General features: G+C 41.5%; 1 protein-coding gene across 2 annotated transcripts in view; it reads left to right on the top strand.

Annotated features, from left to right (window-relative positions):
* Positions 1-1,329: 1,329 nt before the first annotated feature.
* ZNF292 (zinc finger protein 292) overlaps positions 1,330-15,143 on the top strand; it is a 96,406-nt gene continuing 82,592 nt past the window's right edge. The window contains exons 1-2 of one of the 2 annotated variants that reach the window (XM_053222487.1): positions 1,330-3,939; positions 4,141-4,337. In XM_053222487.1, coding sequence (XP_053078462.1) covers positions 4,170-4,337 — 168 coding nt within the window. In that variant the 5' untranslated portion in view covers positions 1,330-3,939; positions 4,141-4,169. Of the gene's footprint in view, positions 3,940-4,020; positions 4,338-15,143 lie in introns of those variants that run through there. The other variant, XM_027057299.2, reaches the window with a different exon arrangement.

The following is a 15,143-nucleotide window of genomic DNA, read 5'->3' as shown; positions in this document are numbered from 1 at the left end:
TGTCCATCTTCTATCTGGGACAACCCAAGGAATAAAATTAATCTACCTAAATGTGGGTCCTATGTGCCCGTGCGTTTGAATCATTTCAGTATTTGGAACAGCACCTGCCCCATGTTTTCAACATGTTATTTGACTCCCTTCACTGTTGCTCTCAAGAAAAATGTCTTCCCTGTCAAAGTGCGATATGCTTTTAACTGATGCCAATAGAGCTTTAAACCAATGGTCCTTCTTTGTGTCTGTGGGCACCAACGGTGGTTCCCAGACTCTAGAGATACTTTCTATTGGACTGAACCCTCGACAGACTCCAGCCCTCACCTCTGAGTTCCAGCAGGCGGCCTGTGTGGGGCCGGCGGCCCAGCTCTTTGGAAGGGAGCGGGTTGAGCCTGCCGGAGACCAAGCAACAGTGCCCGCATCGCGGCCTCCGCAGGACAGACTGGAGCATCCCCGCTCGGTCGGTTTTCGGAGGCCCGGAGCCCCGCCGTGCCCAGGTTAGGCTCCAGCGTTTCTCTACCTGGAGGCCCCCGGCGGCCGCTGCTCCGGGGCCAGGAGGCACAACGCTCTGTGGACTTGATCTGCAGCGCTCGGTGGAAAAGCCGCCGTGGCCAATGCTAGCGCGCAGGCGGCGGGGCGGCCCCGGGACTGAGGACGCAAGCACCCCCGCGGCTGCCGGGCGGGCGAGCGGTGGGCCGCGGTCCGGGAAGCCCAGCATGGTCTCGGCCGACTGGGGACCCGCATACAGGGTCAGCGGAGCGGAGCCAGCCTTAACCTGGCTCTAGTCCTGTGGACCTTCTCGGCCGCCCTTGCCCAGGGAGGAAGCCGGGGAAGGGAGAAACAGCGACTCAAGGGCGGCGCGCTCTCTCCTCCAACTCCTGGCCTCGCGCTCTCTGCCTGCATGCTGAAGCGGGGGCCTGGCTGCGGTGGTTCTCTTGCGCCGGCGTGGGAAGGACCTGCCGGCCTCAGCCCTAGCTATCCGTTCTCTGCAAACACGGCTCTCGCTCATCCCTAGCACGGCCCTCTGGCTCTGTTAGCTGGCACAACCCAGCTCCTTTCCTGCCCCTAGGCCCTGCTATTTCAAGAATTCTAGGGGGGAAAATGTGCACCGGCAAGGTGCGGGCCAGGGCAGGCCGGGCAACTCGCGAAACGGGCAGGCACAGGCCGCCCGGATGCAGATACATCTGTCCCCTAAGGGTTTCCCCAGCTTTATTGATCGCAGAGGTGGGGTGGGGATCTATTACTGTCTCTCAGATTTACTCTGAAATAGAGTCTCTTGGGAGTGAAAGTCCATATGATTATATCATGTCCATAGCAGTCGCGCTGTGTCCAAAATGGGCAGGAGCACTCACTGCGCAGACACTGGGGTCCCCAGAGAGGTGGATTCTCTCCTCCCTAGGGCTTATTCTTGTTTCTCCATGGACCGAACCTCCGAATTCCCCCAGGAACGTCTCAGTAAGTAAGTGTCTGTGTGTGTGTGTGTGTGTGTGTGTGTGTGTGTGTGTGTGTGTAAGGATTCCCATGAACTGACCGTTTGGTATTTAAGAACAAATGGACTAAGGTACAAATAAGTGGTGTACTTGTTGATACACATTTTCTATGGATAAGAATGAGATTTCTGGGATATCCAAACAATGTAGACCTGATAAGGGATAGTATTTCCAATCCTCATTTAATTAAAAACTTGCACTTCTGTTGACACTCTATGGACATTCTAGTTAGCACTTCAGTTAGACTTTTGTGTTCTGAGTTGAATCTACATGCATTTTCGTAACAGAATACTTGTCATGTGGTATATAATACCTTTGCAGGTGACTCTCCATCACAAGCGTAAGCTTCTTCAAGGCAGGAATAGGTTTTATTCACTTTTGATTTCCCCAAACCAAGCAGTGCCTGCACATAAATACTCAGTAACAAATGATTAAGTAATTACACCAATCACCCCTAGTCCTTCCATTTCCTGTAGGCTCTAAATGGAGGAATGGGGAGGTAGAGCTCAAAGATAACATGAAGGACTTAGCCATCCATGCTAAGGGACATTTGCAAGACCTTAGTAGGGCTCAGAATCAATTTGCTAATCAAGTCTTGCTTTTAGGGCTATCCTGGGCAGGAGGAGGGAATGACCATTCTCAGACTATTTTTGTAAAATCAGTATTTGGATATATTTCTCTTTTCATGTATTTTCCTTTCTTTTCTCCCTTTTTCTTTTTATTGACTAGGTGTGGTATAAGCCATTATGCTTGAAGTTGAAAATATGCCTTGCTAACCTTTTGATATTTATCTTTGGATTTACTGATACATTTGGCTAATTTCATATTTCTTACTTTTTAAATTTTCACTGTCATCCTAAAATAATATAAATTGGAGAAATCTAATTTTGGATGTCGAAATACTTCACTTGGGAAAGTGAGCTACAAATATTAAGATCTATTAGCTGCCTTAATTGTTGCTTTTTCAGCTATCAGTGATACTTTAAAAAATATGCCTGGTCCTTAGCCTTTGAATGTACTCCTCAGATTCTTCCAGAAGTAAATATTTGAAGAACTTGTCTGTTACTATGTAATAAGAGTATACATATGTTATACTAATATTTTAGCTGATACTGTTTTTCATAAGGGGTTCAGTTGTGTCCATTCACCTTATATAATGGCATTTAACAAAGGTTGCCACCACTGATGCTTTACAAAACATTCATTCTAGACAACATACTATCTAGAATATTGTCTGTAGCTACTAGAAAGCCCTGGAAGAGGATGCTGCACACAGAAGGGATTCATCTTATTTTGGATTCTTGTACTAGAAAAATATAGTTCACTTGGAATGATAGTGAAAAAAGTAGGTGCCTGATTAGTATTATTGTTTCTGAATTTCTGTAGACCATTCGGTTTTAAGAAAGATAAGCGTCTTGTCTAATTTTCTACTACTAACAAAATATTCATTTTATTATTCTGAACTTCAGGGTTAAGGACTTTTTTGTAGTGCCTTTTCTACTGTTTTGTTCAAGCGTCAGGTATTCATTCCTTCCAGGTTGTAAATAAAATATGGTTGAGAATGTCATGTCTATTTGCAGCATCAGAAAAAAATCCTGTTGAATTTATAATCATTCTTGATAACCTTGTTCTTTTAGCATCATCATCCCGTCCTCCGTTGTGATTTTTAATGGAGTTATTGCTGGTTTTTTTCTTGACCTACTTTCTTTACAAAAGCTTTCATACAGAGTGTTTTCAGTGATGGTGATTTCTGTAGCGTGTAGGAAAAACTCTTAAATCATAGTGAAACAGATTAGCTGGCTATCACTTATTCTAGGAATGTTTTCGTGATTTAAAAATCGTCTGGTTACAACGTCCACAATTGCACAGAGTGAAATCTTTTAAGCTATGCTTTTCATGAATTCGCTCCGTTCTCCAGAGGGAGGATTTCAACCTCATTCTGTTCTGATCCAATTGTTATTTTTCTTTGTTGCCTCCACCCCCTAGAGAATTGTGTTTCCCGGGGAGAGGCGTTCTTGGGGCTGAAGGGGAGAGTCAAGTGGGGTGAGATTTAGTACCATAGGCACTAGATCCCTCCTCTGCCCGCCTGGGGAGAAGTCAGAGACAATTTTGACAGTCCATAATCCCACTTTGGCTCTCACGCTTGTGGTCCATGGGTAGGTTTTACCTTCTTGCTTTTCCCCTGCCTCTGGCTTGCCTGCAGACCAACCGCAAATGCTGCCAGTGCCCCAGCCCACCCAGAGCTTTCGCTCACCCGTCCTCTTGGGGAATTAGGACATACGTCCGTAGAAGACTTCGGGGATTGGGGAAAGCCACGCCGGAATCGGGACACTCGAGAGAGCAGCCCCTCCCCAGGGTTCCCCCCCACACCCCCCGACGGTCGCAGCGCCCACGTGACCGACAACAGTCCTCCACCGGCCCGCCCCTTTCGGCCGCAGCAGCCCACTTCCCGCTCGGGGTAAGTAAACCGCGGTTTTCCGCACCGCCCCAACCCCGCCCTCTTCCTTTTCCCTTCCCTTCACCTCCCTCGGGCTCCCTCGCGCCAATCTCCCCGCTCCCCCATCCTCCCCACCGGGCCCTTTGTACGTGCTCGGCGGCGTGCGAGCGCGCCCGGCACGTGACCCCGCCGAACGTGGCATTGTGTTATCACGTGACCCAGGTGCGTACGCGACGGAGCGGGGTGTGAAGATGGCGGACGAAGAGGCCGAGCAGGAGAGGTTGAGTCGCGGCGGAGGCGGCTGCGTCGCGGAGCTGCAGCGCCTGGGCGAGCGGCTGCAGGAGCTGGAGCGACAGCTGCGGGAGAGCCGCGTGCCGGCCGTGGAAGCGGCCACGGAGTACTGTCAGCAGCTGTGCCAGGTGAGGGCGCCTGGGGGTCCCCTCCCCCTTTTCCCCAGCTAGAGAGGGAAGAGGGCGAGCGAGCGCCTGGCGGCCGAGCGGTGGTCGTCGCTGCTGGGGCATCGTTGGCGCCGCCGCCCAGGCGGGAGCGGAGAGTACGAGGCAGGCGCCTTTGTGTGGCTGCCGTTGTGGCGGTTGTTGTCGGCAGTTCCCAACTGGGGGAAGGGAGTTGTGGTCAGGGCGGAAAATCCCCCCGCCCCTTTCCTTCCCCGAACTCGGGACTGCGCGGTCCCCGAGGCTGAGGAGATGTAGACGGCTGAAGGCTGGAGCCCTCTCCGCCGCAGGGAGAGGGTAAGGGAGGAATGGAGGCCAGGTCCCCTTTTTCCTCCTCCTCTTATTGTGCACTGGGGATTACCGCGCCCCCCGCCTCTGCGCCTCTGGTTTCCCACTCCGACGGGCCTCCGCCCCCACTGGTTTGATTCCTTTGCTTCCCCCTGCTTTCATCCGTCCCGCCCCCGGCCCCGTCCTCCCTGTCTCCCGGCCTTTGTTGTTCGAGTTTCGCCTTAGGACTGAAGGGGCCTTTGTTGACGTTCTGGGAACAGTCCCCGCCGACCCCTTGGAGCTAGCCGAGACGTTCGGGGGTGGGGGGCGCAGAGGTTGTCCTTTCCTGCCTTTGCTTGCTTGGTGCACCACTTCCATGGTGTGAAGGTTGCTCTCCTCGGTAGAGGAGAGGAGCTCTCCCTGCTCCTACGGTCGAATGTTTTTGTGGGGCGGCTTTCCAGAGTCCGCTTCTCTTTTGCTTTCACCCTTGGAGGAGTACGGTTTCCTCCGCCCTTCCTCCCGCATCTCCCCGCCACCCTTATTACTTGGATCCTTCCCTGTTTGGCCTTCTGGTGAAAAGGAGAGGGTTGAGGTTCTTGTGGACCTGTGCTCAGGTCAGTTTCAGACCTTTCCTTCCTTTTCTTGCACAAGGACACTGCTTTCCAGTAACTGCGTTCTAAGCAGGATTTGGAATGCTAGTAACACTGCTTGATAGCAATCGGAGACTTTGGGTCTACATTTGGATTTGATTAAAAACCCTCCAGTTACGTTTGAAATTTCAAGGTGCTGTTACTGGTTGTGGTGAAGATTTTGGCTAGATTGTCTTGAGGAGGAAAAAGACCATATATGCAGGTCCCATTTAGAGTTTATTTGTGAATGTATCATCATAGAGAAATTGTTTTGGAAACATAGTGAGCTTAAGCCAAACAATGGGAGGACCATTTTAGAATATTCGAATAGATTACGTTTTCACTTAATTTTTCACCTCCAAGTTCTGAAATTTTTTCTTTATAAGATAAGGGATACTTGAACACCTACAAAAAATTCAATATGCACGTTATTGTCACTATTTGGTAGTAGTTCATTATCTAAAAAAAAACACAAACTTTGTCAGATTAGGTGGTGACTTCTCTAGCAGTATATGCAATGTGAAAGCTCCCCACTTAGCGTACTCTAGGTCTGGTGAATACTTATGTCAAACTTAGAGATTCCATCATTCCTTTGAATTCTTGTTTTAAAGAATTGTTGAAATTTGCCAATTTGACCTGCCTGGAACTACTTGTTAATTGGTCTTTTAGATGTATTTATTTTAGATATAAAAGAATACTTGACACCCTTTTAAGGGAAAGTCTTTCTTTATAAGTGAAGTCTGATTTTTAGCCTTTGAAAAGTATTAAAGTCTAGCTTTGCTTAAAGATACTTTTCAGATAGCAGTGTCCACAGATGGGTTTAAGGCTAATTAATGTAAACACACTTGGCCAGCAATATTTTTACGCAGGATTAATAATTCTGGGAAAATGGAATCTCATGCAGGTAGGACTTTTTTGAGTGTATGCCACATCATAAAGTTACCACTTTCAGAAATATTTTTAATGGATGAAGCAGCATTTCTTTTTATTGATATGAAAAGAATTTCCTGTATTCCTTTTAAGCTATTAGTCTTATAGTATGTAAATAGTTTTTATTGACCCATGCTACAGGAAACATAATAAAACAGATACTGGATTTGTGGATTTCAAGAATAATGAAATATTTCATGCATTAAAATCCCACAGTAATTTAAATGCATTTAAAAGTAATTTCCATTACTTGAACAGTTAGAGTGTATCTGATATTTGATCCCTCTGGAACATACTCTTTTGTTTTTTTTTGTTGTTGTTGTTGTTTTTAAGTAACCTGTTACTGTTTAGTGATTTTGTTAAATGGGATGTAACTTGAAACATAATTGTTTCTTTAAAATTGTATCCCAGCCATTAATACTTAACATTCTGATATGAGTTGAGCAAAGAAGTGGTTAACAAAGAATTTATTAGAGCAATCTAAAAACAGTACTTGAAATGCTAGGGAGCTAGAAATTATGTCCTGATTTCTAGCGTTGAGATTAGCTTTTTCTATGTAAGGGTTTCCCACAAAACTGGGATATTTACATGCTTCAGAAAGACAAAGATAAATATTTGTCAGTGGGCTTCAGAGTTAATATTCTCTATGTGTTAACGCTTAATGCTTGTGTGATCCTAACTTGCATTTATTTTAAAAAATGAATTAGTTTAAAGAAATGAATTAGTTTATATTTTGAATTTTTACCTCAGCAACAGATGAGTTTCTGGAGACTATGGTGAAACTTACATAAGTAGAAGTTGCTTATACATCCTAGTTAGTAGATTTTTTTTTAATTAAGTATAATTGCGTTCTGAGAAGTAAAATAGAAATAAAAGACATTAAATTTTTCTCACTGTTAACAGTATTGTTTTCTTTATATTGAGTTGGAAGTATGCCCCCTTTTTACTTTTATACCTGAACATTTGCTTAAAGCTGAAGTAGGAGGAGGGAAAGGTGGGAAAGGATGAGCATAAGAGAGTACCTGTCAGAACTCAAAAAATTCCTTAAATCTTTGCAAGCTAGCTTTAATATGGGTACTGTAATTGACTTATTAATTTTATTTTTTTTTAAGTTTATTTATTTTGAGAGGAGAGAGAGAGAGAATGCACACTGGGGAGGGTCAGAGAGAATCCCATGCCGGCCCTGTACTGCCAGTGCAGAGCCCATTGCAGGGCTCATACTCCCCAACTGTGAGATCATGACCTGAGCAGAAGTGCGAAGCTTAACCAGCTGAGCCATCCAGGCACCCTGACTTACTAATTTTCTTAAAATCCGCTTAGAATAAGAATATAGGATAGCCAGAAGTAATTTCTTGCACTTATTTGTGTCAGGATAATTACTATATAAAAATTGATTATAGTTGGAACTTCTTGGGCTATTTTTTGTGTTAGACCTGGTCAGTATTCACTCACTCACTCACCATCGTTAATGAATACCTACACTGTGGGCCAGGCAGATCTGGTCCCTGGCTTGAAGGAGCCTACAGTCTCTGAAGGAGGGTAAACAACCAATTGTAGTAAACTGTGATTTGTATCTTTTTTTTCTGAGATCAGTGTAGTAAAATGGAAAGCTACTTATTTGGAAGTTTAAACAAAAGCATTTCAATAGAAGAATTATTCTTAAAAGATTTTAAAATAATTACTTAAAAAGTTAAGCCATTGTAATAGTTGGAAAAATGATTTGTTGGGGCATGATGTTGACAGCATTATATACTGGGCTGGATGACTGGTTGATTAATACATGAATTGTGACTGGTTTTGGCCATTTATTTTCTGGTGACCGATAATTATTTGAAAAGGTTGAATTGATTTGTGGAAATAAGTTTGTATTTTGTATTTGCATGCTTTCATTCATACAAGCAGTGTTTCTCAACTAGCATAGTCCTTTTCTTCCTGAAGCTCTCTCTTTTAAGGCATTTGAAAATAGGTGGGGTCAGTTTGTCATTTGCAGGATCTGTGGATGTGATAGTGACATTTAGTGCCCATGGGCTCTAACTTTTGAGGTGATCAGGACAGTTACACCCCACTGAAAAGTATTCCTCTGCCTAAATACCCAGAATGTTCTTTGGAGGAACACAACAGAAAGAAAAATAACATATTAAGAAGACTTTTAAAAGTTATTATGCTCTTTTCATTTTAAGATAATATAGTTAGCATATTAAGAATTGTGGTTAATCTGGAACAGGTCCAGGTAAATGCTAGGCCATATTTAAATTCACACTGAGCTTGAGAGGTCAAGAAAATTTCTGCTTCCTTAGTAGAAATTGCAAGTAATTACTTAAACAATTACTAAAACAATTCACTTTTACTGGGGTAAGTGGGTAGCAATTTCAGCATCCTTTATTGTCCTGATTAAAGCAGAGGTTTGACCTTTTGATATAATTAAAATTCTGTACTTTTAAGAAAGCATTTAATGCAAAGACTAGATTTAGATGTTAGCAGGGGATATAAGATACAGAAGACTCTAGTATATAAAATAATAAGATTTAAATGAAACTTCAAGATGGTAGTTGAAGAAGTGTCAAAAGACAGTGTATCATTAACAGATTTACTTTATTTTTTTATTTTATTTTTTAAATTGAAAATGTAGTGTACCGAAATTTTTTTAAATTCAAACAGAGGAAGGGCATACAGTAAAAACTTGATCTTCCAACCCCAGACCTCCTGTCACCCTCCACAAAGACGGTTCCCCAATAGTTTTTTATCCATCTTTCCAGAAATACATATTTGTCCTTTTTAAAAAATTAAGTGGACATATTATATACTGCATCTTGCTTTTATTCACCAAAAATATCTCTTCGAGATCATTCCATAGTTGCTCGTGTAAATCTGTTTTTCTTTTTTTTAATTAAAAAAAATTTTTTTTAACGTTTATTCATCTTTGAGAGACAGAGAGAGAGACAGAGCATGAGTGAGGAAGGGGTAGAGAGAGGGAGACACAGAATCCGAAGCTCCAGGCTCTGAGCTGTCAGCATAGAGCCTGACGCCAGGCTTGAACTAATGAACTGCGAGATTATGACCTGAGCCAAAGTCGGATGCTCAACCGACTGAGCCACCATCCAGGCGCCCCATCTTTTTAAACATTTTTTAATGTTATTTATTTTTGAGAAAGAGAGAAACAGAGTGTGAGCGGGGCAGGGGCAGAGAGAGAGGGAGACACAAATCTGTAGCAGGCTGCAGGCTCTGAGCTGTCAGCACAGAGCCTGATGTGGGGCTTGAACTCACAAACCATGAGATCATGGCCTGAGCTGAAGTCGGATGCTTTAACCCAGTGAGCCACCCAGGCACCCCATATATTTTTCTATTTTTAATGTTTATTTATTTTTGAGAGAGAGAGGGGGAGACATAGAATCTGAAGCAGGCTCCAGACTCTGAACTGTCAGCACAGAGCCCGATGCGGGTCTTGAACCCACGAACCATGAGCTCATGACCTGAAGTGAAGTCCAGTGCTCAACCAACTGAGCCACTCAGGCGCCCCTATGTTTTTCTATTTTTAAACTGCATGGTAATTCCAGTCTGTGGCCATGCTTAATTATTGGTGGCTATTTAGATAAATAAGTTAATTTTTTGCATAATAATTTCAATAAATTGTTCAAAGTAGGAGGTAAGCACTCTGGCTGGGGTATCAGAGAAAGCTTTACTGAGATAGGATTTGAGCTGGGCCTTAGTACTTGTATTAACTAGTGCCTTATTGGTGTAAGAAACAAAAATCAAAACTATTAGAAGAGCTAGTGAGTACTTAAATTATATAGTTAAAATATTTTAGTGTATATTTTAGTTTCATCTGTTTGATACAAGTTCATTCTTTTGCTTATCTGCCTGTTTTCTTAGCTTTATTATAGTGGTATTTTGAAAATGCTCGCTTTCTTAAAAAAAGCTAAACTTTATTCTTTTGATTATTAGATTATTAGAGGATATCTTAAGTTAATTTTTGGGACACTTCTAATCAGAAGAAAAGATGGCTTGCTTGTTAATTAGTCATAATTACTTTAGGTATTGAGGGAGTAATAAGTCATTTAAACTTTAAAAGTGTAGGTAATGCTCAGGGGAAATAAATTTTTAAATGTTCATAATTAGTATGATTTCATATTAGAGATACTAAATTCTACTTTCCAGAATATGCTTATGCCAATTTTAGCAAAGGAAAACTTTACCAAATTTTGCTTGCCTCCTTTTTGACACTTTCTGGTCCTAAATTGAAATAGGGCAAGATAAGATGTATTCTGCAATTGCTCTTCATAATATTTTATATCACTAATCTGCAAAACCAAGGATCTTTGAAAATATATGTTCTTAACTATATGAAATTGTTGGTCTATTTATTTGCCTTGAAATTCTGTCAAAGTTGAGAAATTACCTTGTTTTTTCCAACTCCCACACATAAATCCAGTTCATAAAATTAACCAGTCACCATGAAAGAAGCCTCATTTATAAAATGGAAAGTTTGTTATTAATGTATTTGTTACATACTCCCTGTATTGTTTTCCAGGAGAACCTCTTGATTTGCTATTTCTCTTTCAGCCTTGAGAGTTGCACAGTGCACCTCAAAAACAAAAAATTTTTTTTTCCTCCCCCCCCTTGACTTTACATTACAAAAACTTAACGGTCTGTAAATACATATATTTAGCCAAGAAGATATGTTACAATTCAATTACATGTATCTTTTCTTAATGTATTTTAGATAATTAAATTCCTCATGTGGGAGTACTAAGGGAGCTATGGAGCATTATGGAGCTCTCTGCCTTCAAAGCTCTTACAAAAATTAAGGCATATATTGAGTTAAGCAATAATATTAGATAGTAAAATAGTCATAAATACAATAAGTGGAGTATGAAGTAAGAGAACTGGTCATTTTGAAATTAATTTAGTAAAAATTAAGCAGGAAAGGAAAACACTATTTACATTGGGTCTTGAATGAATTTAGATAACCAAACAAGTGGGAAGGATGGGAATAAACACCCAGAAAAATGGAACAACTTCAAACTGGCATCTTGGATGAAAATATCAGGAGTTGGTTTGAAAAATAGGTTAGAAAAGTGTAAGAACCAGACTAAGGGTTTAGGATCCAAACAAAGGAATTTTAATGAATCTTTTAAGTGTAGATAATATATAGTTACATTGACTAAAGACTCTTTTCTAAATTTGGGGCATTGAAACAAACAAAAAGAAGTTCACAATGGTAAAACCTTTGGTATTTGTTTCCTAAGTAGGCTCCATGCCCAACATGGGGCTTGTACCCTGAGATTGAGAGTCACATGCTCTACTGACTGAGCCAGCCAGGCACCCCCAACTTTGTTTTTTCTTGAAGTATCCTGAGTCAGTTTTATTGCAATGTGACAAACTACCCAAAAACCTAGTGGCTTTGGAAGAAGAGGTGTTTGGGGCTTGGAACTGAGGTTCCAGCTGAGGTCAAGAGTCACATGCTCTAACAATTGAGCCAGCCAGGTGCCCCAGAAGAATAGCTGTTTTTATTACTGTTCTCAAGTCTGTGGGTCTGTTGGGTGGTCTGCAGTCACCTGGTAGGTTGTGTGGGGCTGAATGTCCCAGAGGTCTCACTAATTTGTCTTGTGGTTGTCAGGTGGGTTGGTCAAGGTTCTTCAGTTGGGTTGGCTCATCCCCATTCTTACCATCTAGTAAGGTAACCTAGGATTTTGTTACATGGCAGGAAGAGAACAAGTTCTGCACAACTGCTTTTTAAACCTCTGCATGTGTCGCATTTGCCATGGTCCCTTTGGGTACAACAAGTGATCAAACCCAGCTTCTCTTGGGTTCAGGGAGATGTGATTCTTTAGGGATCATCTATGTAACGATCTACCACATATCTCATTTTCCTTTATTCCCCACTGCAATTTCAGGCACTTTTATAGGTCAAATTAAAATTTTTCCTCTCTATAGCCCTGTCTTTGCTTTTTTTTTTTTTTTGGTCACCCATATTCAGTAATCAAAGCACAGCTCTCTGTTCCTTTTCTCTTAGTTTGGCAAAAGATATTTTCAGTCTTTTTTTTTTTTTTAAGATTTTTTTAAACGTTTATTTATTTATTTTGAGAGAGAGCGCGTTTGGCATGTGAGGGAGGTGCAGAGAGAGAGAGGGAGAAAGAGAGAATCCCAAGCAGGCTACACGCTATGCTGAGATCATGACCTGAGCCGAAATCAAGAGTCAGCCACATAACCCAACTGAGCCACCCAGGTGCCCCATCTAGTCTCTTTTACTAATCTTATTCTTTATTTAGAATTTTTTTTTAATGTTTATTTTTGATAGAGGGAGAGTGTGTGTGCACGCATGCGAGAAAGAGCCAGTGGGGGAGGGGCAGAAAGAGAGGGAGACACAGAATCTGAAGCAGGCTCCAGGCTCTGAGCTGTCAACACAGAGCCTGATGTGGGTCTTGAACCCACAAACCACGAGCTCATGACCTGAGCCGAAGTCAGACACTTAACCAACTGAGCCACCTACCCGCCCCTAATCTCATTCTTTAAATAGAAGAAGGGTATCCCTACTACATCACTCAAACTTTGGAAAATTTGTAGAACAACCTTTTTATTTACAATAGTTCACCTTAATATTAAATTTGGTCGCAGTTTGGTGTTTTGTGCTGTCTATACATTGTACAGTCCAATAATAGCATCCTAGTTCTTATCTTAATCTTTGGCCCTCTTTTTTTCTTAACTGAAGAACTTGCTTTTAACCTCACTTTCTATTTATGAAATTCCCCAATATCCTGCTTTTATCTTTGTACCTAATTGGCAGTCCAGTACTTACAACAGTGTTTCTCAAATTTGAGTTTGCAGAAACCCAAGAGACTGAGTCTGTAGATCTTACAGTTACAAGTTTTGACCTCAGCTCATAGATTAAGATGTAACTTTTTTTTAACTTCAGCACTTAGTTGTCACACTGAACTATCACAAAACCATATATATCCTTACAATGTGTGATGCATTCTCTTTTATTATTTATTATTATTTTGAAAAGCTGCTCTTGATTTTATAGTCCACTGATAGTCATAACCAGCAGTTTGAAAAATACTACTTGTAGGGTCATCACTGTGCTCAGTTTAGTAGTTAAGTACAAAGGTAGGCAGTCCTGAGTTTATCAGTTGGCCTTCTAGCTGATTCAGAACATTCTTATATTTTATTTAGGAGGAGCATCAAAATTAAAATACAGTTTTAAGTTTTTTTACAGTGAATGCTGGAAACTGCATTATGACCATGGAACCCAGTTTGAGAAATACTGGTGCATAGCATAACATACAAATTTAAGCCTTAGCCCAGGGCTCTGTTTGCTCTGTTGTTTATTTTTGTCCATCCTTTCACTGTTCAATGGGAACTTTCTGCTCCATCTAAATTGGTCTCTTCATTCCTTACAAGTATACCTGTTCATTTTACTTCCTTTGTGACTTGACTTAGAGGAGCCATGTTATGTAGTAGAAAGCCGGATGGATTTGATTTCAAATATGAGCTCCTCTACAATCTGGACAAGATCTTTAGCTCATGCTTTCTTTGAAAAAATAAGGCTGGGGTGAGAGTGAAGCTTGGAGTTAGAGGCTGGACTAAGCAAATTGAAGAGGAAAGATTTAGTGTTCAGAACAAGCACTGTTAGATTCTTTACTAATAGTGTATTGTTTAATCTGAAGACCTGTGAGATCATAGGATTAAATACCATTCAATTTGTTTAAATGTCCTATTTAATCCAAATTGCTTCATAGGATCTCATCATTACTATGTAATACTTGTTTGGTATGACACTGAATCATGAGAAAATATTAAATTTTATTAGGTATTTGTTTAGGCAGACAGATATTTGGTTAAATGGCTAAAATAAAGCAGTTCAAATATCTGGACAGTGTATTCATGTGGAACATTTGGCATCCTTATTGATGCCTGACATAGGCAATGTTATATATTAACTTTATACCTTGTAGATACAGGTTTTATATTTATAAAGAGGTAATCTAAATTTAAAAGTGGTAATTAATAATTGACTTGATTCCTACCCCAACCAGTTTTATGGGGATATATGAAAGTTAGCATATCAGATATGTATGCTGTAGTAATTTTGGTTTACCAAAGTTAATTGAAGCAAATATTTGTGATTTTTAAAAATTTTTTTTAATTAAATAAATTTTTAATGTTTATTTTTGAGAGAGAGAGGGTTAGAGTGCAAGCGGGGGAGAGGCAGAGAGAGGGAGACACAGAATCTGAAGCAGGCTTCAGGCTCCTAGCTGTCAGCACAGAGCCCAATGTGGGACTTGAACTCATGAACCATGAGATCATGACCTGAGCTGAAGTTGGTCAGATGCTTTATTGACTGAGCTACCCAGGTGCCCGTGATTTTTTTTTTTTTGGGGGGGAGAGTGAGTGCACATGTATTGGGTGCACAGAGTGGGAGGAGCAGGTAGAGGCAGAGAGGATTTTATTGTATTTTATTTTTTAAATGTTTATTTAAGTTTATTTATTTTGGTGGGGGGGGGGGCGGGAAGAGAGCCAGCAGGAGAGTACAAGTTGGGGAGGGGCAAAGAGGGAGACAGAGAATCCCAAGCAGTCTCCATGCTGTCGGCACAGAGCCTGATGCAGGGCTTGAACTCACTAACCATGAGCTCATGACCTGAGCTGAAATGAAGAGTCAGATGCTTAACTGAGTCTCCCAGGTGTCCCTATTTATTTATTTTTGAGAGAGAGTGGGGGAGGGGCAGAGGGAATTTCAAGCAGGCTGTGCACTGACAGTGCAGGTGTAGGTTCTATGTAGGGCTTGAACTCATGAACTGTGAGATCATAACCTGAGACGAAATCAAGAGTCAGATGGTTAACCAACATAGCCACCCAGGTGCCCTGCAGATATATGTGATTTTTGAAAGACAATTATTTCCTTTAAGTAGCAGTGATTTTACTACCTTTTTTAGGTGAGCTATTATCA

Source organism: Acinonyx jubatus, chromosome B2 (assembly GCF_027475565.1).
Source record: "Acinonyx jubatus isolate Ajub_Pintada_27869175 chromosome B2, VMU_Ajub_asm_v1.0, whole genome shotgun sequence".
NCBI classification, from domain to species: Eukaryota; Metazoa; Chordata; class Mammalia; order Carnivora; family Felidae; genus Acinonyx; species Acinonyx jubatus.
The sequence above is the reverse complement of the archived record's forward strand: the minus strand, read 5'-3'. Positions and strand labels throughout refer to the sequence as shown.